Source organism: Chiloscyllium punctatum, chromosome 13 (assembly GCF_047496795.1).
Source record: "Chiloscyllium punctatum isolate Juve2018m chromosome 13, sChiPun1.3, whole genome shotgun sequence".
Classification (NCBI taxonomy): Eukaryota; Metazoa; Chordata; class Chondrichthyes; order Orectolobiformes; family Hemiscylliidae; genus Chiloscyllium; species Chiloscyllium punctatum.
Window position 1 is genome coordinate 83669183 of NC_092751.1, and position 27372 is coordinate 83696554.

Below are 27372 nucleotides of genomic sequence, written 5' to 3' on the forward strand. Positions count from 1 at the left end.
ATTTTTGCCTAACTCTCTGTAATCTCCCTTCAGAACCTCAACCTTTTCCCTTCCAATGTCGTTGGTTCCAATGTGGACAATGACCTCCTGCTGGCCCCTCTCCCCGTGAGAACATTCTGCACCCTCTCTGAGACATCCTTGATCCTGGCACCAGGGAAACAACACACCATTCTGCTTTTTCTCTGCTGGCCACAGAAACGTCTGTCTGTACCTCTGACTACAGAATCCCCTAACACAATTGATCTCTTGGAAGCTGACGTACCTCTCGTTGCATGAGAGCCAGTCTCAGTACCAGATGCTTGGCTGTTCGTGCTATATTCCCCTGAGAATCCATCACCCCCTACATTTTCCAAAACAGCATACCTGTTTGAAATGGGTATACCCACAAGACTCCTGCACTAGCTGCCTACCTCTCTCACCCTTCCAGGAGTTAACCCATCTATGTGACTGTACCTGAGACTTTCCCCCCTTCCTATAACTGCCATCCATCACATACTGTTGCTGTTACAAATTCCTCATCGCTTCTATCTGTCTCTTCAACCGATCCACTTGATCTGATAAGATTCGCATCCAACAGCATTTATGGCAGATATAATCTGCAGAAACCCTTAAACTCTCTTTAAACTCCCACATCTGACAAGAAGTACATATCACTGCAAAGGCCATTTTTGCTCCTTCACAATCTACAGACCCAGAAAATAACACCGTCTTATTCCTCTACAAACACTGCCCCAGGTTAAATTAATAGCTATGGCTTATATTTTAAGTTTAATCAAGAGACTTATCTCCAAAAGCATATAATCAAGAAAGAATCCACTATACTCACTACTGCAGCCTTTCTCTTGGACAGACTTAAAACAACAATTAACTGATCTGATTCTGTGCTGTGAACTTCGCCCAACGGTTCCTCGAAGATTAGTTGTGAATTTCACTGTTTGTTAATTTTCCCAGACACACTCCGATATCCAGCAATATACAAATTCAAACAGCAAAGGCGGTAACTGTGCAGGTTCTCTCTCTCTCTCCCTTGCACTGTCCTCACCATCTGCTTCCTTTGTCTGCTCTTAGAGTCATAGAGTCGTAGAGGTGTACAGCATGGAAACAGACCCTTCGGTCCAACCCGTCCATGCCGAACAGATATCCCAACCCAATCTAGTCCCACCTGCCAGCACCCGGCCCATATCCCTCCAAACCCTTCCTATTCATATACCCATCCAAATGCCTCTTCAATGTTGCAATTGTACCAGCCTCCATCACATCCTCTGGCAGCTCATTCCATACATGTACCACCCTCTGTGTGAAAACGTTGCCCCTTAGGTCTCTTTTGTATCTTTCCCCTCTCACCCTAAACCTATGCCCACTTGTTCTGGACTCCCTGATCCCAGGGAAAAGACTTTGTCTATTTATCCTATCCATGCCCCTCATAATTTTGTAAACCTGTATAAGGTCACCCCTTTTAAACTGCTGTTGTTTTGACTTTTTTTTTCCGGTTCCAAAACAATGCAACAGCATATAAAACAGTAATTGCTGCTCCTGGAATTCGAGGAATCAGGTCCAACACCTAAAATACCTCAAAAAAAGGATGAGCTCTTACAGCCAGAAATTTTTCCCGTCCTCCATATTGGATTACCCTGTTGGCTTTCATTAGCAGGGGGATTGGGTTTAAGAGCCACAGGGTTATGCTGCAGCTCTATAGAGCTCTGGTTAGACCACATTTGGAATATTGTGTTCAGTTCTGGTCACCTCATTATAGGAAGGATGTGGAAGCTTTAGAGACGGTACTGGGGAGATTTACCAGGATGCTGCCTGGTTAGAGGACATGTCTTATGGAGAAAGGTTGAGGGAGCTATGAGTTTTCTCATTGGAGCAAAGAAGGGTGAGAGGTGACTTGGGACAGGTGTACAAGATGTTGAGAGGCATAGATAGAGTGGATAGCCAGAGACTTTTTCCCAGGGCGGAAATGGTTATCACAAGGGTGCATAACTTTAATGTGATTGGAGGAAGGTTTAGGGGAAATGTCAGAGGTAGGTTATTTACACAGAGAGTGGTGGGTGCGTAGAATGCAGTGGTAGTAGAGTCAGATACATTAGGGACATTTAAGCGACTCTTGTTTTGGCACATGGATGATAGTACAATGAAGGGTACGTAGGGTTAGTTTGATCTTCGAGTAGGATGAAAGGTCAGCACAACCTCGAGGGCCGAAGGGCCTGTACTGTGCGGTATGTTCCAATGTGGTTAACTCTTAACTGCCCTCTGAGAAATTAGGGATGGGGTAATAAAATCACAGCCCAGCAGTGACACCCTTAGTAAGGGAAACAAAATCTCAACAGATAAAGACGTCATTGGCTGTGTGAAGTGCACCCAAAGTATCACAAGTAATGAGGTAGTTGGAGCGACGCGTGAACAGGAAACTCCTTTTAGGGACAAGCATGCCTTGAATTTAAAGGAGAGCGGGGTGGACAGTCCTCGAGAATTTTGTTTTAGGAGGCAGCTGGAGTTCCAGAACTTAGCACCAATAAGCAGCTGAAGGCAGAGAGTGATGAATATTGGGGAAGCACAGGAGGTTAGGAATGGAGGGGAGCTAAGATCTTCGATGGTCCTCAGGCTGAAGGGCATTACAGAGCCACTGAAAGGATGTTACTAAGAAACTCAGGGATGATGGTGAGAAATATCCTTCAGCAGAATTGGAGGAACAGTAAATAGTTGAGCATTACCAGTAGAGACAGCCCACTCATTAAGAAAACAAAATGGCACTCGACAGATTTCTGAGTCAGAGAAGGTGGAGTGGCATTCCCAACCCCTATTGAACACCCAGAAATGTTTTACTAACTGGGCATCTCCTGATCCCTGATCCAAGTTTTGCAAAATTCCCGAACTGTGGTCAGCAACAGTGCTCCCTACTTGAGCTTAAAATGATGTTGAGTCCAAATGATGTCAGCATGCCTTGACCTTCAAATATTCACAAGGCATTCATCTGACTGTGAAGATTGTAATCTGCTCTGAAGACCTAGTGGTTTCCAACCCTCCAGGAATGTCCTGGAGTCCCCTGGTATTGAAGATTAATATTCAGAGTACTATATGAACTCAGGGCCACACCTAAATCAGAGGGGCATTAAGAGTGACCGTATTGATTTTTATTGGCACGCATTCATTTATTAGTTAAATGAAGAGGAAGATGATGGTCAAAACTCAACCAACAGGAATCTAGGGTGGGGCACATATATGTATTCAGCATCAAATGGTCAGTGGGTGGTTGGAAGATCATGTGATGAAACCTCCTGGAATAATTTGAAGTATTTCTGACACCCCTAACAATCCCAGAAACTGGAACATGAGTGTAGTGGCAAGGGGATGGCCATTCATTTGTCCTTTTTGATCTCCTGCAAGCCTTTTGGCGTGGTATGTGGGGATCCAGCCATTTTGGTTCATTTTGAATCAATTGATTTACCTTGACTTACAATTCCAAAACTTCTCCCACCTTGAGTATTGCTCAAAAGGGACAGACACGTTGGCAAAGCTTTCCATCTCGCAATCATCAGGTATGAAGTGCAAGAAGACAAAACCTCAAAGGGAACAGCAATTTACACCGTATGTGAAGAGGATGCTGATTGGTGATTGGTAAGTGGGGGTAAGATTAGTGTTGTGGTAATGACTCTTGTGGAGTAATTCTGGCACCATGCTCTGAGGATATGAGTTCAATGACCAAATCTGGAAATGAAGCTAGTTTTAATGATGAAGCCCATAAGCTAGCATTGATTGTTACACAAGTCCTATCTTGTTCACTAATACCCTTTAAAGAAGGAAATCTGCCATCCTTATATGGCCCAGTTTATATGTAACTCTGTGCTCACAGCAATATGTCTGACTCAATTGCTCTCAGGGGCAATTAAAGACGGGTAATAAATGTTGGCCTTATATATAGAATATAGAAAAAAAATCAAGTTCTTCTTGATGTATTTGCTCATGGCACCACACTGACCATTGCAGAGACAACTTGATAAATTAGCTTCATTGACTGGAGTGAATGTGAATCCTGCCTCTGGAATATTGGGCACGAGACTCCGTGTACACTCACTTCTCAAAGGACATTGGTACACTGAAGAATATTCAAAGATTGAATTTGTGATTCAAGATGTTTAAAAAAAAAATCCATGAACGAATAGAATCCCACTACTTGGTATTCATCTGGATTGGAAATATGGCCAACAGGGAGCATGGTCCACTGATAAAAGGCAAAGTGATGTGGAGGTGGTAGATTCAAATGGGCTGGTAGATCCAAACACATGAGCATAGCTTCAGCAAGCTTCTTGTCTCTCCAATTCATACCTGCACGCAATTGATTCCCATTCAAAGTACTTAAAGCTGTCTCTGAAGCAAACTGGGCCAAGTTGGGTGTGGAGTGGCACAGTGGTAGTGACCCTGCCTCTAAACCATGAGGCCCGGGTTTGAGGCCCTACCTGTTCCAGTGGTGCGTAATAACATCTCTTAACAGGCTGATTGCAAAGTGGGAGAAGTAGGTGACACCGAGAACAGAGCCTGACACCTCTTGATGACATAACGACAGCTTAGGTCCTCTTCACCGACTGAAGAGGTTACCCAGGGGACAGTGAGGTCTGCAGATGCTGGAGATCAGAGCTGAGAGTGTGGTGCTGGAAAAGCGCAGCAGGTCAGGCAGCATCCGAGGAGCAGGAAAAATCGACGTTTCAGGCCAGAGCCCTTCTTCAGGACTGCTCTTCAGGAAGAGGTTATCCCTCCTCTGTCAGTCACCTCCTATACAGCCACGATCTGTTGGGCGGTACTACAGGAAATTGCCCTCAATTTCCTTCTTTAAAGGGTCTTAGTGAACAAGATAGAACTTATTTACAGGTAACAATAGCAAAGCACACCTCCAGTCTGCCCCTCCAAGCACTCAAAATAGTTTGCCACAGAATTGACAAGCTTCTGTCAACATTTCCACTGCAAAACAGCTTCCTTCAACAGAAATAAGCAATCACAAATTCAGCAGTTAAGATTCCCGTTTCAGAGCCCTTTCCTTAAAAAAAACGTCTTGCATGGACTGAGGGCAAAGTTGGCATTTGTCACTCATTCCTCGTGACTCTTCAATACATTGGCTCCTGGGTCATCTCGACAGGCAATTAAGAGTGAGCTACATTGTTGTGGGTTAGGAGTCACATTTGGGCCAGGTTAGATCTTTCCCGAAAGGAACACTAAATGAACTTTATGACAGATTTCCAGATCCCAAGAATTTGAGCCTAGGGTTTTGGATCACTGATCCACTGACATTATCACTACGTCACTGTCCTCCTGCTGTGTGGTAGGAGATCTTTATTTCATCCATTCACATGATTTGGGCATTGCAGACTAGGGCAGTGATTATTGGCTGTCGTTAATCGCCCAGGAGGCGACTGTGAGTGAACCACATTGCTGTGGGTGTGGAGTCACATGTAGGCCAACCCAGATAACAACTGCAGATTCCCCTCCTTATTGGATTTTTGGACTGGGTGAATTTTTAACAATAATTGACAGTGGTTACAACTTTACCACTATTCTCAATGGCTCACGTTCCCAATTTTACTGAATATTTTTATTCATTTGTGGGACTTGCAGCATTGATAGCCCATCCCTATTTGCCCTTGAGAAGGTGGTGGTGAGCTGCCTTCTTGAATCACTGCAGTCCACTTGCTGTGGGTTGACCCACAATGCCTTTAGGGAGGGAATTCCAGGATTTTGACCCAACAACTGTGAAGGAATGGTAGTATATTTCCAAGTCAGGGTGGAGGTTAGCTTGGAGGGCAACTTGCAGGTGGTGGTGTTTCCAAGTCCCTGCGGCCCTGTCAGGGTGTCAGGAGGTGAGTTATTTGTCGCAGTATCCCTAGTCTCTGACCTGCACTTGTAGCCACTGTGTTTATGTGGTGAGTCCACTTGAGTTTCTGGTCAATGGTAAGTCCAAGTGGGGGGATTCAGTAATGGCAATACCATTGAATGTCAAGGGGTGGTGGTTAGAGTGTCTCTTATTGGTGATGGTCATTGTCTGGCATTAGTGTGGCGCGAATGTTATTTGTCACTAGTTGGCCCAAGCCTGGGTCTTGTCCAGAACTTTGAGCACAGACTGCTTCAGTATCTGAGGAGTTGCGAATGGTGCTGAATACTGTGCAATCATTGGCGAACATCCCCACTTCTGACCTCATGACAGAGGGAAGGTCATTGATGAAGCAGCTAAAGATTGTTGGGCCTAGGACACTACCCTGAGGAGCTCCTGCAGAGATGTCCTGGAGCTGAGATGTTTGACCCTCCACAACTACAACCATCTTCCTTTGTGCCTGGTATGACTCTAACCAGCAGAGTGTTTACCCCCAGATACCATTGATTCCAGTGTTGCCAGGGGTCCTTGATGCATACACGGTCAAATGTGGTCTTGATGTCAAGGGCTGTCATTCTCACCTCATAGAGTGCCTGATGCTGCTCCTGGCATGGCCTCCTGCATTCTCCATTGAACCAGAGTTGATCCTCTGGCTTGATGGTAATGGTTGAGTGGGAATATGAGATTGCAGATTGTGCTGGAATACAGTTCTGCTACTGTTGATGGCTCACAGTGTCTCATGGATGCCCAGTCTTGAGCTGCTAGATTGGTTCGAAGTCTGTGCCATTTAGCACGGTGATAGCGCCACACAACATGGCACGGTGGCACAGTGGTGAGCACTGCTGCCTCACAGCGCCAGAGACCTGGGTTCAATTCCCGCCTCAGGCGACTGTGTGGAGTTTGCACGTTCTCCCCGTGTCTGCGTGGGTTTCCTCCGGGTGCTCCGGTTTCCTCCCACAGTCCAAAGATGTGCAGGTCAGGTGAATTGGCCATCCTAAATTGCCCGTAGTATAGGTAAGGGGTAGATGTATGGGTGGGTTGCGCTTCGGCGGGGTGGTGTGGACTTGTTGGGCCGAAGGGCCTGTTTACACACTGTAAGTAATCTAATCTAACACAATGGAGGCTATTCTCAATGTGATGGTGGGACAAGGACAGTGCGGTGATCACTTTTACCTACACAGTCATGGAGAGATGCTTCTTAAAATTAAAGTTCCACTGTTGGCCGTTGGAACTCATGTCCTCAGGAGTCTGGCTGGAGGTTATGGAGTGCTAACCTAGTGACATTAGTACTATTCTACCTCCCTTAGACTGAGACTGCGTTGGAGCTGAGCCACAAGCCATAATATAGCTCACAGGAAGTGCCAGTGCACCCACCAGCCCATAGGGTGAGCACTTGAGAGGTTAATTGAGGTTGTGGTTAGCACTGCTGCCTCACAGTGCAAGGGACGTGGATTTGAGTCCACCCTCAGACAACCATCCATGTGGAGCTTGCATGCCATACTCAGTCAAATGTGGCCTTGGTGTCAAGGGCTGTCACTCTCACCTCACCTCTGGAATTCAGCTCTTTTGTCCACGTTTGAACCAAGGCTGTAATGAGGTCAGGAGCTGAGTGACCCTGGCGAAACCCAAACTGGGCATCACTGAGCAGGTTGTTGCTGAGCAGATGCTGCTTGATAGCACTGTTGATGACCCCTTTCATCGCTTTACTGATGATAGAGAGTAGATTGATTGGGCAGTAATTAGCCGGGTTGGATTTGTCCTGTTTTTTGTGTGTACAGGACATACCTGGCCAATTTTGGCACATTGGAGCTTGCATGTTCTCTCACTGTCTGCGCGGGTTTCCTCTGGGTGCTCCGGTTCCCTCCCACATTCCAAAGATGTGCAGGTTAGAGGAATTGACCGTGCTAAATTGCTCACAGTGCTCAGGGATGTGCAGGCTAGGTGGGCTAGCCATGGGAAATGCAGGGTTACAGGGATAGGGTGGAGAGATGGGTCTGGGTGGGGAGCTCTTTGGAGACCCGGTGTGGACTGGATGAGCCAATAGCCTACTTTCAGTCTGTAGGGATTCTATTAAGTGATCGGAAATTCTCTGGGCTAGGAAGGGCGGCAAGCATTGGACAGGACCTTAAACCATCAGCAAGACTGCAAGTACAGGTAAGTTGAGTGAAACAGCAGTCGTTTAATGACTTATTAGCCATATTACAAAGGTTGTTCCCAACTGCAGGTACAGCTCAAAGAAACGTCGTATTAGAAGCTAACCTCAGACTCCTACATCCACAGTGTGCTCTCAAACTCTGCAAGCCAGCTGCAGAGCGATTCTCCGATTCACCTTGACAAGGAGTCACAGCCAACAACAAACATGAGGTAAAACAGGTGTCCTCACACAATTAGCATGGGCCTGAGCTTGGAACGATGAAAAACGAAGACTGCACTTTTGTGTTGCTCTGATTATCAGGAACCATTTAACCGTAAATGAAAACCAACCCGACGGGTTCGGCAAGCTCTGTCCCATCGTCGCACTCACGCGGCTGACCGGATGATCCACAGCCTGAGAACACGGTCCAGAGAAGACAGCTCTGTGTTCGAACTCTCCCCCAGCTGCACCACCGTGAAACCCCTGCCTGGCCCCCATCTCGTGAGGAACCGTCAGATCAGCAGGTCAGAGTTCACGGGAGGGAACCCTCGTAAGGTCAAATATAAGCACATCTTTTTGATAAATACACACAGCTTTGAGGCACTCCGAGTAAAGTGCTGTGAGAAGAGGTGGGGCATGAAGACCTGTAAAGGCTTAAACAGTTACAGATTGTTTCCTAAGAAGGACACGTTTTTTTAAAAAAACATAACTTTAAATAGAAGAAGCACTGTGCAATTAAACCACACTGTTCCATAATCAATAAGCTGCTAACTCCATTGGTCCAAGAATGAATATAGGGCTCTCAATTTAGGACCTTTCTTAAACTCTAAGATCCTAGCCAATTGGTTGTGGTTTTGGAATGCGCTTCCTAAGGCTTGTTGGAGAGCAGCTTCCGAATGATCACAGTTTTTTTTGCTCATTCACCCACTTAAGCAGGGACTGTGAAGACAGTGAGTGTAGCGTGACATTGGATGTTAAATGATGAAATTTGAATCCAATTTTAAAAATCTGCATTCAGCAGTCTAATAATGTCTATGAAAGCAGTGTTGGGAAACCATCCAGTTGGTTCACTAGGGAAAGAAGCTGCCGTCCTTACCTGGTCTGACCTACACGTGACTCCAGACCCACAGCATTGTGGTTGACCCTTAACTGCCCTCTGAGCAATTAAGGACAGGTAATGAATGCTTGTCTGGTCAGTGGTGCCTTCATCCCATGAATGAATTTTAAGGAATGTGGACTGATCATTTGTCAGCTACAATGCCATTACTCTCTTGTATTCTAGACAGAAAACTGGGCCTTATGAAAGATCAAACCAATGATCTGACCATTGTTGCGTATTTTAGCTGAACTATTGCAATTCAAATGACTGCCTGTTTGACCAAGCAAATAAATCTGAACCCAACGGACACTATCCCACTTAATGCATCACCATGGCATTTCAGACATCGCATGGTATGATGGTACAGTGGTTATATTATGGGACAAGTAACTCAGAGGCCTGAGCTAATGGCCTGGGCTCAGATCGCCACCCCAATAACTAGAAATTAAAATTCAATTGAGAAAATGACATGAAATTTGTGGATTATCATGAAAATCCATTTGGTTCACTAATGTCCTTCAGGGAAGGGGAGCTTCAATTTTTACCTGGTCCACGTGACTCCAGAACCACAGCAACGTAGCGTGGCATGGTGGTTCAGTGATTAGCCCTGCTGCCTCACAGCGCCAGGGACCTAGGTTCGACTCCAGCCTTGGATGACTCTCTGTGTGGAGTTCTCCCGTGTCTGTGTGGGTTTCCTCCGGGTGCTCTGGTTTCCTCCCACAGTCCAAAGATGTGCAGGTTGGGTGAATTGGCCATGCTAAATTACCCATAGTGTTCAGGAATGTGTAGGTTAGGTGCATTAGTCAGGGGAAATGTAGAGGAGGGGAATGGATCTGGATGGGTTACCCTTTGGATGGTCAGTGTGGACTTGGGCCTGTTTCCACACTGTAGGGATTCAATGACTCTTAAGTGCCGTTAGATATGGGGAACAGAACACAGCTGGATTCAAGAAGGTGATATACCACTAACCTCGAGGGACATTAGGAATGGGCACCACATACTGCCAGGGATGCCCATGTTCCATGAATGTAAAAACAAGGCCCAGTACCTATTCTCTATTTCACATTCAGTGTATTCAGGCACTGCACAGATTTCAATCGGAATGGATTGGTATGTCCCAATAATTTAAAGGACACAGCAGGCATCAAAGTTCCAAAGGGAAGTGTAGCAGAACCTATCTCACTGGGCGTCACGAGGCTGGGGGAGATAACAATCTGGTGAGTTAAGACAGAATCCAGCGAAATGCAACTTTCACTTTTAGAAATCGGGCAGAGTTTGTCACTTCTGTATCACCATCGCTCCAAATATCATCCTTGGATGGGCAGGTTTGGTTAAGATCGGCGCTCGGTGTTAGCACTGCAATCGGAATTTCTCAAACCAGCTCCCCGTACCAGACTGATGAACATAGCTAGCACTGAGAATACCAGTGAAACTCAGCAGGTCTGGCAACATCTGCGGAGAAAGTTAACGTTTTGAGTCCAGTATGACTTCCTTCACAATACCATAACTACTCAACCAGAGGCACTGAGTTGGGAGGTCTCTTGACTAATGGCGATCGGTTCTCTCCTGGAACAGTACACGGAGTGTAACATGAAGGTTGGGTTCAATTCTTGGCATGTGTCCCCAGCCTGAGCCTGTACTTGGTGCTTCTCGGGGCCTCTGGTTATCTTCAGATCTTGCTTAACACCCTGAGAATGAGCGGGAACCTCATAAAATCAAAATGAAGCATTTTGTCTGTGTAACCAATTCATTCTTGGACCAGTGTGTGCTCTCCTACATAGATTACAATAGCACCTAGTCAGACATAAATGTTCAAATAGAACATATGCCAGAGTTATCCTGCTCAGACACACAGAAACTCCCACCTACACCCATTTAGAAAGAAATCAAATGCTATTTTTCCTGCTTGCAAAACAAAAAAAAATTGGCAGAGACCCCAAAAATGTAGCTCTAAAAACTCAAATGTAACCCCAAATGTAAAATTCATTCTCAAAAATAGAATCTTCATGTCCTAAAGCCAACTGCATACTCGGATGAAAAGACTGCTTGAAATTCTATTAAAATATTCTATAAGTTAAAACTGAAGTGAATTCAAGCCCTTTCCTATAATTCGATAATTCAATCTAAAGGCAAAATTCAATACAAATAAGATTACGTTTCTCTGTCACCCTGTGTCCCACCCCTACTCTAACACCACACTAAATCTTTATAAAATCAAGTCATAAAAATATTTTTTTTCTCTCCTTAATAAATAAATCTCTCATTTTGTATGTGTTTAATAAATCTGTGTTCCCATTGTCAACTGTTTTTCTGGCGTCTGTTTCACAATTTGCGGGTGCCTCCAAAAGACCATTGCACATCTCGGGTTGGTCCTGCACCTTATTGTGTTGTGTTGTTGCAGGAGGTCAGAGCAGGAATCTGAAAGACTACGAATTATGCTGCAGTTTCCAGCCAGTCGCCTGGCTCTCCCTAGTTGCCCCTCCACCCCCACTTGCGCCAACCTTGCCACCCTCCCACCCCTTCAACCCTCACCCGCCTCCCCGGGTTAAGCCATCCCAAAGTGTCTCCTGTCTTCCAGCAGGCTGGCGGAGCGGTTGGCCAGAGTCTCTGCGTCCCTGACCAGCTTGTAGCCGAAGAGCTTCATGGTGGGCTCGCACACCTTCTGGACCACCTCGGCGATCTTGAAGGGCAGGGCGAGCCGCCACTTCTCGAACTGCTCCGAGGAGTTCTTGTGCGTCGAGTAGAGGTTGTCACTGCCGGGAGAGCTCTGGGTGTTGATGTGGATCCACTTCTTGACCTCAGGGGTGATGGAGATGCCGGCGAAGCGGTACATCTCGTGGGCTCGCTTCACGGGCTCCAGGGCAACGTCCTCATAGCGCATCAGCAGGAAGCGGTCCTTGAGCCAGGCGGGCTGGCTGAGGCCTAGCTGGGCCGACGCCCGCAGGCTCTCGCAGTTGCCGCGCAGCTTGGCGAGCTCCTCGTCGTCGGGCACCACCCCCTGGTCGGCCCACTTCTTCCAGGCCTCGTACTTGCCAGGGAAGGCCACCATGCGGGAGGCCAGCACGGCGCGGGGGTCGCGCACCAGCTGGATGACCCGCAGGTCGATGCGCAGGTCCTCCACCAGCGGCCGCAGGAACTCCAGCTGCCGCAGGCGCACCGTCTTCATGGCCACGTGCTGCTTCTGGCGGCAGGCCTGCGTCGCCAGCGTCAGGTTGAGGAGGCCGCAGCGGCGCAGGCGGCATGGGAAGCGCTCACTGGAGCCGCCGCCCCCACGCCTGGGCGGCGTGCAGACCGCGCCCTCGCACAGCGAGCGGCTGGAGCCGCGCCGGAAGAGGAAGGCGGTGACGTGGCGCTCGGGCATGGGCAGCAGGAAGTTCTCCAGCACGTACAGGTCGCACAGCAGCAGCTGCTGCACCACGTCGCGGTAGACGATGGACGAGGCCACCGCGTTGGCGCCCTTTGGCTCAAAGGTCACCGTCCTCTCCACGTGCCACAGGGGCTCGAAGAGGTAGAAGATGTCGCTGTTCTGGTTGAAGAACTCGCCCACAAAGGACGAGCCGGTCCTGGTCGTCGCCATCAGGATGAGGTGCCTCCTGCCCAAAGGCCCACGCGAGTCCTCCCACTTGACGGCTGCCCGTGGCGATGCGCAGTTCAGCACAGACGAGCTGGTGCCAGCGAGAAGGGAGTCATTCTCCGTCAGGGCCCGGGCTGAAATGCTGCTGTTTAACCCCACCAAGTCAACCGGCGGGAATTTCAACGTTAGCTTGTCGGAAACCCTGAAAAATAAAGCAGAACTCTGCATGAGTAGAGGAAAAGCATTTGATCTTCTGAACTCAATTAACTCAGTTGACTGGCTCGTTGGTTCTCAGAGCAGTGTGATGCCAACAGCGTGGGTTCAATTCCCATGAGGGACCCATGAGGTTACCCTGAAGGACTCTCCTTCTCAACCTCTTCCCTCACCTGAGGTATGATGGCCCTCAGGTTAAATCACCACCAGTTGTTTGTCTCTCCAATGACAGAGCGGCCCCTATGGTCTGGGAAGACTATGGTGACATAACAACAATTAACTGTGAGTCCAGGAAAAACAACGGAGGCGAGGGATGGATTCATTTGCATGGAAAATCCGAAAGTCAAAGGTAAAGTGTAAAACTGCAGGCTAGTGATGGGGTTGATGGTTACCAGGAATTAAAAAGAATAGGCTGAAAGTGTAACCAGACGGCTCAGGTTTAAGGTGAGAGGGAAAAGATTTAAAAGGGACCTGAGGGGGCAATTTTTTCCATGCAGAGGGTGGTTCATGTGTGGAACGAACTGCCAGAGGAAGTGATAGAGGTGGGTGCAATTACAGTTAAAAGACTACATGGATGGGAAATGTTTAAAGGGAAATGGGCCAAACACAAGCAAATGAGACAAGTTCTGTTTTGGAGATCAGGGCAGCATGGATGAGCCAAAATGTCACATTGCACCAAGAAGCCAGAACGAATGTAGGGAAATTTCATGATGGAACGACCTTTGTATCTTAATGCAGGAATGGTTCGGAATGAAGTGGATGAACTGAAGCCATAAAGCGAGGTGAATCAAAATGAGCTCATCGCCATTTTGGATACAAGGGGATCAGAACTGGAACTTAACATTCAGGGATATTTAACATTTCGGGAGGACCGTAGGGATGGAAAGGTGGTGAGGTAGCACTGCTAATCAGAGATGAAATGAGGACAGTTGTGAGAGTCAATTTAGGCAGTTTAGATTCCATGTGGACGAAGGTGAAACAGTAAGGGAACAGACCTCCAAACTGGAACCAGTCTATGGGAAAGGCTACAAACGAACAAATAATAGGAGCATGTAAAAAGAACGGAGCATTAATTATGGATAATTAATCTTCATATTGATTAGGTTAATCACGTTGGAAACAGTAACTACAATAACAAATTCATAGAGGCATCAGGGATAGTTTCTGAGAGCAATGCGGTACCCTCCATTCTGTAGGAACTGTCCCAGAGTCTATAGAACCTTGAATGATGACCACCAATGCATCCACTCTGTCTGGGTCCACCAGTACTCTGTGATACTGATTATCAGGCCCGAGGGATTTATTTGCCTTCAATTGCCCAACCCCATTTTCTAAATAATTAGCTGGTCAGCCATTTTTTTTTGCTCCTGATTATAAATTCCTCTGTTCCTCATCGTGAGAGATCTACGTTTGCCTTTTACAGTCGGTTTTTATGTTCCTCACAAGCTCTAACTCTATTTTCCCTTTCTTAATGGTTCCTTTTGCCTTACTTTCCTGAAATCTAAAGTGCTGCCACTCCTCAGGCCTGTTGTATTTTTCTGGCCAAATTGTATGTCTCTCCCTTGGGCCTAACTCTTGTAAGCCACGGTTTGACCACCTTTCCCATCTTACTTTTGAACATAGATTGATCAATTGCTGCAACTTGCAATTGTTGCAAATAGGTGATGAATCCTTGAGAGTTAAAGACAATCTGGTGGTTACATCCCGTGATCATTAACTCAGCTATCTGTGATTTCAAATCTCATTGTATTTGTTTGAAGGTATGCAAAGTGAGAGCTAAATGGCTTGTGCACAGGTGTGACTAAACATTCTCCACTAAAGAAATGTCTAAGAATAAAGCTAGGTAAAGAAATCTGCCTAGCGACAGGCAATGAATACTGGCCTTGCTAAGGAGGAGAAAAATAAATTCTGGACAGGTGGTATTCCAAATGGAATCTATTGGATAGACTAGTGTTAATCCTGGAATCAATTGATAGATTGAGGTTACATTGAACATAAACTAAACAATGATTGAAATTTACCACAATTAGAGCTGAAAAATGTGTTGCTGGAAAAGCGCAGCAGGTCAGGCTGCGTCCAAGGAGCAGGAGAATCGACGTTTCGGGCATAAGCCCTTCTTCAGGAATTCCTGGCACCAGTGCCACCTTTATGTGGGAAAACATCTGCCACCCTGCCAGCCCATAATAGGGTACCAAAACTGTACCAAAAAACACCCAGAATGCCTCAGCAGGGACCAAGCAGGCTGACAATCGGAACTAGACAGCACCCGCAGACAAGGGAGTACACTTCCCAGCACCCACTAACAATGTCAGAGCGACACAGCTCGCCCAAAGCCCCGAGGGCAGTTCCACAACCCAGCAATACCAAAGCCACACAAACAGCAGGTCAGACAGAGAGGCACCAGCAACAGCATTGCTCCCAGAACAAGACAATGGAAGCACCTCACCACTTCAGAGGAGACATTAGCACCTATCTGCAAAGAGGAACTGAAGCTCCAAGCCCATCGAAACTGTCAGGATGCTGCATTGTGTAAGGAATTAGGACATGCATCCGATAACTGTTTTCCAATTAACATCATTGTAACTAGATTATTCCTTCTCCCGATACATTATATTTTCCCCATTTCTAATTAGCCTTATTGTGCAGGATTATTATAAAAACTGGCTTCTTCCTCAGCTCGAAGGGGAGAATTCTGATCTCCCTGCACAGACTGTCAGTGCTGTCTCAGCCTAGTCAGTTTCTCTCCCAGGATATCACTTGTAGCAAACAGCTCGTCAATCTCACCCGATCTGGCTTGTGTGCTCTCTGCTTTATTGGGCAAATTTCTCCGACACTTTAAAAGGCCGCCATGGACCCGGGCAAGTGCCATCGGTCCAAGGTTGCCCCCTGACATTTGGTGCAGACATGGCAGAGAAGGGAAGGTTGTTGCCAGGCTTTGTGGGCAGGGACCTGGAAGTCATGGTGGACGATAGGCTGCAGGGGCACGGTGTCCTTCTCCCCCCCCCAAGGAGCAGCAGTGGGAGGCCACGGGCAAGAAGACCTTGCCAACCTGGTCCAAGTTTGTAACTTGGGTCGAGCTGGAAACATCCAGGAAGAATGTGAATGCCACTATCTTCTCTCTCTCTCTCTCTCTGAGACCTTACACTCGCTCTGCCTCTGCTAACGCACCCCACCTCCCACCAAGTCTCATGTGGTTTACCGCTCTCCCCATTGCCAGGGACACCTTCCCTTACTCGATCCCATCCTCTGACTGCACCAACCCAGCATGCCATCTGCGCTGCCCACTCGGGACAGCTCCCCACCTACTGTAACAGCTGTACCACCCACTTCCATCTCCCACAATCCCAACCTACCTCACTCTCTTTTCCCAGGAGGGGGAAAAAAAAAACCCCACGGTGGAGCAGAAAGACCCAAGATGGGTTGGAGGTTTCCTGATATGTAAGTACCTCGCCCTGTATCTGGACAGCATCCTGACTTTGACCGTTCCAAGTGCTGACTGACAGTGTCCAAGCCCCTGGACTGGTATGCGAGGCTAGCGCTGACTCACTGTGGCAAAAACCGGTGTCACGGTGGCCGAGTGGTTAAGGCGTTGGACTCGAAATCCAATGGGGTCTCCCCGCACAGGTTCGAATCCTGTTCGTGACGATGTTTTAGGGGCGGCACGGTGGCACAGTGGTTAGCACTGCTGCCTCACAGCGTCAGAGACCCGGGTTCAATTCCTGCCTCAGGTGACTGACTGTGTGGAGTTTGCACATTCTCCCCGTGTCTGCGTGGGTTTCCTCCGGGTGCTCCGGTTTCCTCCCACAGTCCAAAGATGTGCAGGTCAGGTGAATTGGCCATGCTAAATTGCCCGTAGTGTTAGGTAAGGGGTAAATGTAGGGGTATGGGTGGGTTGCGCTTCGGCGGGGCGGTGTGGACTTGTTGGGGCCGAAGGGCCTGTTTCCACACTGTAAGTAATCTAATCTAAAAACCCCTGAGTGACAGCGAGCTCCCTTGATGTGATTGAGGACTGCTTACAATCACAAACGTCCTCGATTCTGTTTGGGGACAGGCACCGAGGAGTCAGGAGGTGAGTTACTCACTGCACAATTCTTACCTCTGACCTGCTCTTGTCAACACTGTATTTATCCGGTTAGTCCAGTTCAGACAAAGTTCTTTTTTTGACTAACCTTACCATCGCGCAAGATGGAGAATCTAATAAATGGATGGAAAATGCTTTACCTTGAAATAATATTGTTTTCTTTCTCGATGATCACAAGAGCAGCAACGAAAAACAGGATAATTGCATATTTGCTCCTCACTCTCATCGCTACTGGCTGTGAGTCTGCAGTCCTGGTGCGGTCACTGCACAGGGAGCCCCTGTGTACCCAAACTGAAGTCTTCAGTCGTCTGTCAGCGATTCTGCAATGCCAGTCTCAGTGCCAGGGCAATGCCAGTCGACCAGCGGAGGCATCTGTCACATCAGCTTCTCCCACTCCCCAGTGACAGCACGCCTGTACTGCAGAGTGAACACAGAGAGGCAGAATTAGCATTTTGCTGATGCCAAGACACTGACCGGGCACTTCCATCCAGATGCCAACCCTGAAGGTTACCGTGACGCGACCTTCAAACTCCAATCCCTCCATCCAGCTGCACACTGTGGTCGGTTACTCAACACACGTCTGCCCCTCCCTGCCCACCACCAAGCCACAGATCATTCCCAATGGAATAAGGAACACCTCGCCATCACCAGATAAACATCGAGCGGCTATTCCAGAGATAGCTTCCTTCCCTCGTTCCTGCAAGCTCATTCCTGACAAAGTCTCAGAAGGGAGGCAGGATTTTTAAAAACGCTAAATGCTGTTTTTCCCTCCCCCCTGCCGTGGTTGTGATTTACAGCAGTTGCTCAGGAGATTTTAAATCTTCAGTTCCTGCAGATATAAGACCAAAATGAGAGGGGTTGGCAACTCTGTCCACTGCCCTGTCTGAAAGCCCTCTCCCTCTCTATTTCATTATAAAATTAGAGCAGCACAGTCCTTATCAAAACAAGCTGGGTCAAGATCAACCGTTATCAACTGGTAGAATTCACAAAGACATTTATAATAGTCTTTTGACTGGAGTTCCTCACCCATCACCAGGCTGCAAGGTACAGTGGCTCAGTGGTTAGCACTGCTGCCTCACAGCACCAGGGACCCAGGTTCGATTGCACCCTCAGGCGACTGTCTGTGTGGAGTTTGCATATTCTCCCCATGTCGGTGTGGGTTTCCTCCGGGTGCTCCAGTTTCCTCCCACAGTCCAAAGATGTGCAGATCAGGTGGATTGACCACGGTAGATTGCTTATAGTGTCCAGGAATGTGCAGACTAAGTGGGTTAGTCATGGGAAGTGCAGGGTTACAGGGATAGGATAAGGGGGATTAGTCTAAGTGGGATGCTCTTCAAATGGCCAGATTCTAAACTGTAGGGATTCTATGCTGTTGTCAAACACTGAGAGCAAGGAAAGCAAACCTTAATTAAAAGTTAGGTGCATTAGTCAGGGGAAACGTACAGTGATAGGGTTCAGGAATGGGTCTCGGTGGGATACTCTTTGGAGGGTCAGTGTGGACTTGTTGGGCCAAATGGCCTGTTTTCATACTGCAGGGATTCTATGATTCTAAGTTTAAACATTAGACAGTTAAAGAGTCCTACAGCACAAAGACAGGCCCTTTGGCCCAAATTGGCCCAGACCAACCAAAATGTCCATCCATGATAGCCCCATTTCCCTGAACTTGGCCCCTATCCTTCTAAGCGTTTCTTATCCATGTATTTGTCCAAATGCCTTTTAAATGTTGTTAATGTACCAGCCTCAACCAGTTCTGCTGGAAGCTCATTCCATATGTGTACCACCCTCTGTGTAAAAAGATTGCCTCTCAGATTCCTTTTTATTCTTTCCCCTCTAACCTTAAACTGATGCCCTCTGGTCCTTGATTCCCCAACCCTGGGAAAAAGACTGAGTGCATCCACCCTATCCATACCTCTCATGATCTTACACACCTCTATTAGGTCCCCCCTCAGTCTCCTACGCTCTAAAGAAACAAGTCCGAGCTTGGCTAACCTCTCCCTATAACTCAGACCATTCAGTCCAGGCAACATACTTGTAAATTTCTCTGCGCTCTTTCCAGTTTCATAACATCCTTCCTATAGCAAAGTGACCAAAACTGAACACAATACTCCAAGTATGGCTTTACCAACGTCCTGTACAATTATAACATAACTTCCCAACTTCTATCCTCAATGCCCTGACTGATGAAGGCCACTGTGCCAAAAGCCTTCTTCACTGTCCTGTCTACCTGTGACCCCATTTTCAGAGAACAGTGCACCTGAACTCCAAAGTCCCTCTGTTCCGCTACACTCCCTAAGGACCTACCATTCACCATGAAACTCCTACCTTGATTTGACTGTCCAAAATGCAAGACCACAAACTTATCCGTATTAAACTCCATTTGCCATTTCTCAGCCCACTTCCCCAGCTGATCAAGATCCTGTTGCAATTCCTGACAACCTTCCTCACTGTCCATGATACCTCTTATTTTAGTGTCATCTGCAAACTTACTAATCATGTACGTTCTTATCCAAATCATTGATACAGATAACAAACAGCAATGGGCCCAGCACCGACCCCTGAGGTACTCTACTAGTCACAGGCCTCCAGTCTGACTAGCATCCTTCCACTATTACCTTCTGCTTCCTACCATCAAACCAATTGTGTACCAATTTGCCAGCTCCCTCTGGATTCCATGAGATCGAATGTTCCAGAGCAGCCTACCGTGTGGAACCTTCTGAAAGGCCTCACTGAAATCTATATAGACTACGTCTACCACCCAGTTACTACTACTCCTGAGGGACTTGCAGGGAAACGTCCAGAAGGTACCCAATCAGAATCCGTCTGAGCATCAGGCAGACATGGAGCACTCTGGTATGGCTTGGTGCTACGTTGATGTAATTTGAATCTGTCTTTGGATAACAGTCTCGATTTCTGGATGGGGAGGTTTCCCTCTAACCGTGAGTGATTTTGATCTGACCACAGCAACGTTCTTCAAAACTCCTCTAGTTACGCTTTCGTACATCCTATGCTTTGTGGTCAGTACGTCTCTCTTGTACAGACAGACCGTTTTCTCCGTTCAGACTCCGAATGCTCACGTTCCTGTTAAATATTGATACAAAACACAACCTCTTTACGATAACTATTAACCGATTATTCTATGATGTTTTGGTAAACGAGCATTGCAGGTCACTAAAATCCATCTGGAGGCCAAAATGATCCCATTAGCCCACAGTTTAGTAACTTGATGATAAAAGGCCAGATTCCTAAGTACACTTAATTATACATTGCAATGCCGTGACCCTCACTGTTTTATAAATGCTATTTAATCGACCGTCTCAAATTGTTCCCACTACAAAGTGCTTCAAATTAGTAAAAACAGTGAGCGGTGCCGAAATGGAGGGTTTGAGATGTTAAAATAGACTGTGACATTTTTCACTGGAGCAGAGGAGGTGACTTTATAGAGGTTTATAAAATCATGAGGAGCATAGATAAGGTGAATAACAAAGGTCTTTTCCCTAGGGTCCGGAGTTCAAAACTATGGGATATAATTTTAAGATGAGAGGAAATAGATTTAAAAAGAAATGGCGGGGGGTGGAGGGCAACATTTTCACACACACACACTGGTTCACGTGAGGAATAAATTTCCTGAGGAAGTGGTGGATGTGTACACAGTTACAGCGTTTAAACGGTATTTAGATGGGTACATGAATATGAAATGTTTGGAGGGATATAGGCCAAGTGCAGGGAAGTGGGACTAGTTTAGTTTGGGATTATGGTTGGTGTGGACTCGTTGGACCAAAGGGTCTGTTTCCGTGCTGTATGACTATAAATTACTACTTTTCTCCATAAAGTTTGGGTTTTATTTCAGATCTTTAACATCTGCAGTATTTTGCTTTTATTCAATTTACATAGCGAAGTTTAATAGAATAAAACACCAAAAAACTCACGAGGGCTCCCAAATAGAGTTTTTTTTATTTTATTGTTGAACATATTGTGAAGAATGAAACCCAAAATTTGGGAGAAGGGTCTATGAACGGACGGACTGAATTAAAGACCCTCACCAAGTCTTTATCCATCATAAGTTCAGAAGTAGGGATGTTCGCCGATGATTGCACCATTCACGACTCCTCAGACACTGAAGCAGTTCAACAAGATATGGACAATCTCCAGGTTTGGGCTGACAAGTGGAAAGTAACAATTGCACCCCACAAAGCCAGGCAATGACTATCTCCAGTAAGAGACAATGTAATCACTGCCCCTTGACATGAAATGCACTGAATCCTCCACTATCAACATCCTGGGGGGTTACCATCAACCAGAAACTCAACTGGACTCACTACATAAATACAATGGCTACAAGAGAAGGTGAGATGCTAGAAATATTGTGGCGAGTAACTCATCACCTGACTCCTCAGAGCTGGTCCACCATCCTCAAGGCACAAGTCAGGAGTGTAACGGAATGCACACCATTTGGGTGGATGGGTGCAGCGCCACAAAAGGCTTCACACCACCCAGGACAAAGTGGAGCACTTCATTGGCACCACACACAAACATCCATTCCATCCATCACTGATGCTCAATAGCAAAGGACACTCCCTACACGATGTACTGCAGAAATTCACTAACAATCCTTAGATAGCACCTTCCAAACCCACAACGTCTACCCTCTAGGAGGACAAAGACAGCAGATATAATACAAGGGAACACCACCATCACCTGCACATTCTCCTCCAAGTCACTCACCGTCCTGACTTGAAAATATATCAAGCTGGCGAAAGTGAGGACTGCAGATGCTGGAGATCAGAGTCAAGGTTTGAGTTGTGCTGAAAAAGCACAGCAGGTCAGGCAGTATCCAAGGAGCAGGATTCCTTCACTGGGTCAAAATCCAGGAATTCACTCTCTAAGGGCATTATGGGCCAACCCACGGTATGTAGACAGTGGCGGCTGAAGAAGGCAGCTCACCACTACCTTCTCAAGGGGCAATTTGGGATGAGCACTAAATGCTGGCCAACCAGCAACGCCCAAAAATTGAGAGAATTTTTGAAACCTTTTCCTCAGCCTCTGGACCTCCCTTTCTGACTGTCTGTCCAAGTTCTCCTTCCCTGTCCATGTTGCGAGGAACAGAGTCTGAAGCTGACTGAAGCTCCCTTGAGAAATGTCACTGAGCCTTTGGGCAGGACCCTTGGAGACCAAGGGGCTGTAGGAGCCGAGGTGGACATGTGCCTGAGCTCGCACTGTCATCTCGCGTATTGGTTTGCCAATACCGTCTCGCTGCCCCACAACAGCAGAGCCAAATCAGAGGAGGAGCGACGAATAGTCAACCAGCAGCAGATAGTCAGTTGAATTCACAAGAGGTCGATTAATGTTCCTTTCCAGCACTGACTGCAATTTTCCAGGCAGGCCCCATGCAGAGGGAGGGGCACCTTTCACCTCACTTGGACTCCACCCTTACACGCAGCTTCAGAAGGTGCCTCTGTTGTCAGGCTCAGAGACAGGCATGCCCCATGCCAGCCGGTTGTGAGTGCCAGGGGAGGAGGGGTATATAGCAGGTGGGAGTCATCACTGGAGGGTTGCTGACTGAGCCTCCCGTTTCAAGAACACAATCCTGCCCTTCATAATTCGATAGGTGGGCTGTCCTATGGTCAACTTTTTTAATCAGTCAAGGAATCAAAGGTTATGGGGATAAGGCAGGAAAGTGGAATCATAGAATCCCTACAGTGTGGAAACAGGTCCTTCAGCCTAACAGGTCCACACTGACCCTCCAAAAAGTGACCCACACAGACCCATTCCCCTACCTTATCATCCGATACTTACCCCTGACTAATGCACCTAACCTACACATCGCTGAACGCTATGGGCAATTTAGCATGGCCAATTCACCCGACCTGGATTGTGGGAGGAAACCAGAGCGCCCAGAGGAAACCCCTGAGTTGAGGATGATCAGCCATGATCTCACTGCACGGTCCAGCAGACTTGATGGGCTAACCGGCCTGACAGTCAATAATTGGTCAGTGCAAAGAATTAATCACCAGGAAGGGCTTAGAGGGGCAAAAATAGAAATTGTTGGAAAAGGTCTGGCAGTATCTGTGGAGGGAAGTCAGAGTTAACATTTCGGGCTCAGGAAATTCTGAAGGGTCACTGGACCCAAAACGCTAACTCTGATTTCTCTCCACAGACGCTGCTAGACCTACTGAGCTTTTCCAGCAACTTCTGTCATTGTTTCAGATTTATAGTATCCACAGTTTGTTTCTTTTTTTTTATGGTTTAGAGAAATATGGGCCAAATGCTGGCCAATAGGACCAGATCAGATTGGGATGTCTGGTCGGCATGGACAAGTTGGACCGAAGGGTCTGCTTCCATGATGTACAGCTCTCCGACTCTATGACTGTAACTTAATTAGTCAACCAGATAGGTTTTTCTGACAATCGAGAATGGTTTGATGATCATCATTAGATTCGTAATTCTAGATTTTTATTGAATCCAACTTCAGAAGACTTTGTCATAAGACCACAAAAATAGGAACAGGAGTAGGCCATTCAGCCCCTCAAGCCTGCTCCACCAATCAATAGGATCATGGCTAATTTGACATTCCACACAGTCACTTTCCTGTGTATAATCCTACCCCTTGATTCCCCTATTGATCAACAATCTATCGCAGCCTTAAATATGCACAAGGACTTTGCCCCTACAGCTCTCTGTGGCAAAGAGTGTTCCAAAGACTCACAACCTTCAGAGAGAAGAAATTCTTCCTCATCTCAGTCTTAAATTGGTGCCCCTCTATTCTGAGACGGTGCCCTCTGGCCCTAGACTCTCCCATGAGGGGTAACGTCCTCTCAGTATTTACTCTGTCCAGCCTCCTGAACAATCCCATATGTTTCAACGAGATCACCTCTCATTCTGTTAAACTCCACAGTGTACAGTCCCAAACTGTTTAACCTTTGCTCATAAGACAATCCTTCCATCCCAGGGATCATCCTACTCTGAGCTGTCTCCAATGAAATGGTACCTTACCTTAAATAAGGGGACTAAAACTGTTCACATTACTCCCAATGTAGTCTCTCCAGCACCTTGTACAGCTGCAGTAAGACGTCCCTGATCTTATATACCAACCCCGTTGAAATAAGGGCCAACATTCCATTAACCCTTCCTGATTCCCTGCTGCCCCTGGGTGCTAGCTTTCTGTGTTTGTGCACAAGTCCCCCACCAAAGTCCAGTGTGTTGCTTGGCCTTTTCTCCAAATAAATAATATCACTCTTTTGTTCCCTATTCTAAAATGAACAACCTAGAGTCATAGAGAGTCAGAGTCTTACAGCACGGAGACAGGCCCTTTGGCCCAAACTGGTCCATGCCGACCAAAATGGCCATCTATGCTAACACCATTTCCCTGCACTTGGCCCATATCGTTCTGAACCTTTCCTATCCATGTATTTGTCCAAATGCCCTTTGAATGGTGTTAATGAACCCGCATCAACCACTTCTGCTGGCAGCTCATTCCACATGCGTGCCACCTTCTGTGTAAAAAAATTGCCCCTCAGGTTCCCTTTTATTCTTTCCCCTCTCGCCTTAAACTGATGCCCTCTGGTCCTCGATTCCCCAACCCTGGGAAAAAAACTGAGTGCATCCACCCTATCCATACCTCTCATGATCTTATACACATCTATAACATACCCCCCCCCCCTCAGTCTCCTACACTCTAAAGAAAAACGTCCTAGCTTGTCCAGCCTCTCCCTATAACTCAGACCATTGAGTTCAGGCAACATCCTTGTAAATTTCTTCTGCATTCTTTCCAATTTAATAAAATCCTTCCTATTGTAAGGTGAGCAAAACTGAACACAATTTGTTGCCCATTTCTATGGGTCCAGAGTCACATGGAGGCCAGACCAGGTAAGGACAGCATTTTCCCAATGATACTCCACTTGCTCATTAATATCCCTGTGTTCAGGCCTCTCACAACAGGCCCCTTTACCTGTTTGTGTATTGTCTACAAATCTGGTTACAGTACTCTCATGTCCTTCCTTCCTCCAAGTCATTCACTTATGTTGTAAACAGTTTCAATCCCTGCCCTGATCCCTGTGCAACACCATCAGTCATGGGTCACCAACCTGAAAAGGGACCCTTCATCCCCACTTACTGTTTCTTGCCTATGAACTAATTCTCTATCCATACCAGTATGCTACCTCCAACACCATTGGCTCTTATGACTTAACCTATATTGGGGTACCTTGTCGAATGATTTCTGGAAGTCGAAAGACAACACATCTACTGGTTCCCAACTATCCACTTTAATTGAGACTTCCTCAGAAAACTCTAAAACAATTTCTCTTTTATGAAGCTATGCTGCTTGATTAGATTATGAGTTTCCAAATTTTCTGCCGTGATTTCCTTCATAATTGATTCCAATGCAACATCTCTACTTCCACTGGAGGCTAAGGAAATTCAGCATGTACATAAGGACTCTTCCCAGTTTTTTTATAGATGCAGCATCGAAAGCACCCTCTCCAGTTGCATCACACCGTGGTATCACTGCTTTTCCCAAGACCGCAAGAAATTACAGCCCAGTCCATCACACAAACCAGCCTTCCATCCGTTGACTCCACCTACACTTCCCACTGCCTCAGAAAAGCAACCAACATCATCAAATTCCCCTCCCATCCCGGTGATACCATCTCCCACCCTCTTCCGTCAGGCAGAAGATACAAAAGTTTGAAAACACGTACGAACAGGTTCAAGAACAGCTTCGCTCCACCTCCCCACCCCACTATCAGACTTTTGAATGGACCTCGCAAATGTTACCTTTGCGCTCTCTGTCTCTCTCTGCGGCTGTAATACTGTATTCTGCTCTCTGTTCTGCTACCCTGATGAACTTTGTATGATATGATGTGCCTGTGTAACATACAAAACAAGACCTTTCACTGTATCTCAGTACACGTGATAACAATCAATCAATCAATCAGTCCAACTATAGATGTTAGGCTGATCGGCCTATATTACCCACATTTTCCCTCCTTCCCTTTTTCAGTAGGGTTGTCACATTAGCAGTTTTCCTATCCTCTGGTACTTCTCCAGAATCCAATGACTTTTGGAAATTTACAATCAATGCATCCACTATCTCTGTAGCTCCCTCTTTTAGGATTCTAGGACGAAGCCAGCAGAGCCAGGAGACTTATCTGCCTTTAACCCATTACACTGTCTAATAGTACTTCTTTACAGATGGTGATGGTACTTAATTCCTCCCCGATATTCTTCAGTATTGGTGCCATGGTGGGACTCAAACTCGGCATGGTGGTTAGCACTCACAGCACCAGGGACCCGGGTTCGATTCACACCTTGGGTGACTGTGTGGAGTTTGCACATTCTCCCCATATCTGCGTGGGTTTCCTCTGGGTGCTCCAGTTTCCTCCCACAATCCAAAGACATGCAGGTCGGGTGAATTGGCCATTCCTAAATTGCCCAAAGTGTTCAGGGATGTGGAGGTGCAGTGTATTAGTCAGGGGTAAAGGTAGGGGAATGGGTCTGGGTGGGTTACTCTTCGAAGGGTCGGTTTGGACTTGTTGGACTGAAGGGCCACACTGTAGGGATTCTAATCTGAGAAACTCAGGTCCTCAAATATTTTAGTTCTATCCATTGACAGGTGACTCTCAATGCTAAAAGGAAATCAGCCTGTTAGAGCGTACCATTACCCACAGCCAGAACTGGAACCTTCTACCAAAGATAGGGACACCACAATTGTACTACAAGACTGTCCAGAGCATCAATGTTAAAAATCACACAACACCAGGTTATAGTCCAACAGGTTTAATTGGAAGCACACTAGCTTTCGGAGTGATGCTCCATCATCAGGTGACTACCACCTGATGAAGGAGCGTCGCTCCGAAAGCTAGTGTGCTTCCAATTAAACCTGTTGGACTATAACCAACTTTGTATACCTCAGTCCAATAGCAGTATCTCCAAATCAGAGCATCAATGCTCAACCTACATTTTTTTTTGGCCTTGCTAACCTTAAGGTATTTCCAAAGATTTCCAAATCTGCACCCACCTCTGGTCAACCCTGTTTACATTCTTTCTTTGTAGGAAGCAAGTGTCTTCCTTATTCCAGGTACATGCTGCGAATCGCCACCCTGGGGCTGGTGGTCATACATCATGCTCCCTACTCTGCGAAAGCTTGCGACATTCCTAAAGCAATCCGAAACACAGCTTTGTCTTCCCTACTGGCCGGTAATTGATCAACACTCGTCCCTTCTCAAGGCTGGGGGGAAACAATGGTGGGCTCCAAGCTTTTGCTGAGTAACCTCTCCATGACTAACATGAGCAGCAGCTGGGACTTGCAAAGTTGGTTCCAAAACACCAAAACTGAAAGCCCCTCTCCAGCAAATGTAAATGTTCCACGGTGAAGAGAATACAGAGGTAGCAGGACATTGCAGCACCAATTGCT

At 46.8% G+C, this 27372-nt stretch overlaps 1 protein-coding gene, 1 long non-coding RNA gene and 1 other non-coding gene across 13 annotated transcripts in view; 1 reads left to right on the plus strand and 2 right to left on the minus strand.

Annotated features, from left to right (window-relative positions):
• Nucleotides 1-8019: 8019 nt before the first annotated feature.
• LOC140484578 (uncharacterized) overlaps nt 8020-27372 on the minus strand; it is a 191103-nt gene continuing 171750 nt past the window's right edge. The window contains exon 2 of the long non-coding RNA XR_011962295.1: nt 8020-8793. This is a non-coding gene — a long non-coding RNA (uncharacterized lncRNA). The remainder of the gene's footprint in view (nt 8794-27372) is intronic.
• Nucleotides 8020-27372, minus strand: part of LOC140484575 (carbohydrate sulfotransferase 3-like) — a 113969-nt gene continuing 94616 nt past the window's right edge. For 8 of the 11 annotated variants that reach the window (XM_072583029.1, XM_072583022.1, XM_072583020.1 and 5 more), the window contains 2 exons: nt 17102-17378; nt 8020-12869 (listed from right to left, as the gene is read on the minus strand). In XM_072583029.1, the coding sequence (XP_072439130.1) occupies nt 11639-12869; nt 17102-17187 (1317 nt within the window). In that variant the 5' untranslated portion in view covers nt 17188-17378 and the 3' untranslated portion in view covers nt 8020-11638. Of the gene's footprint in view, nt 12870-17101; nt 17379-25733; nt 25824-27372 lie in introns of all 11 variants that reach the window. The other 3 variants (XM_072583026.1, XM_072583028.1, XM_072583025.1) reach the window with 2 other exon arrangements.
• On the plus strand, nt 16444-16525 carry trnas-cga (transfer RNA serine (anticodon CGA)). The gene has a single exon. It is a non-coding gene; the product is annotated as a tRNA-Ser (tRNA).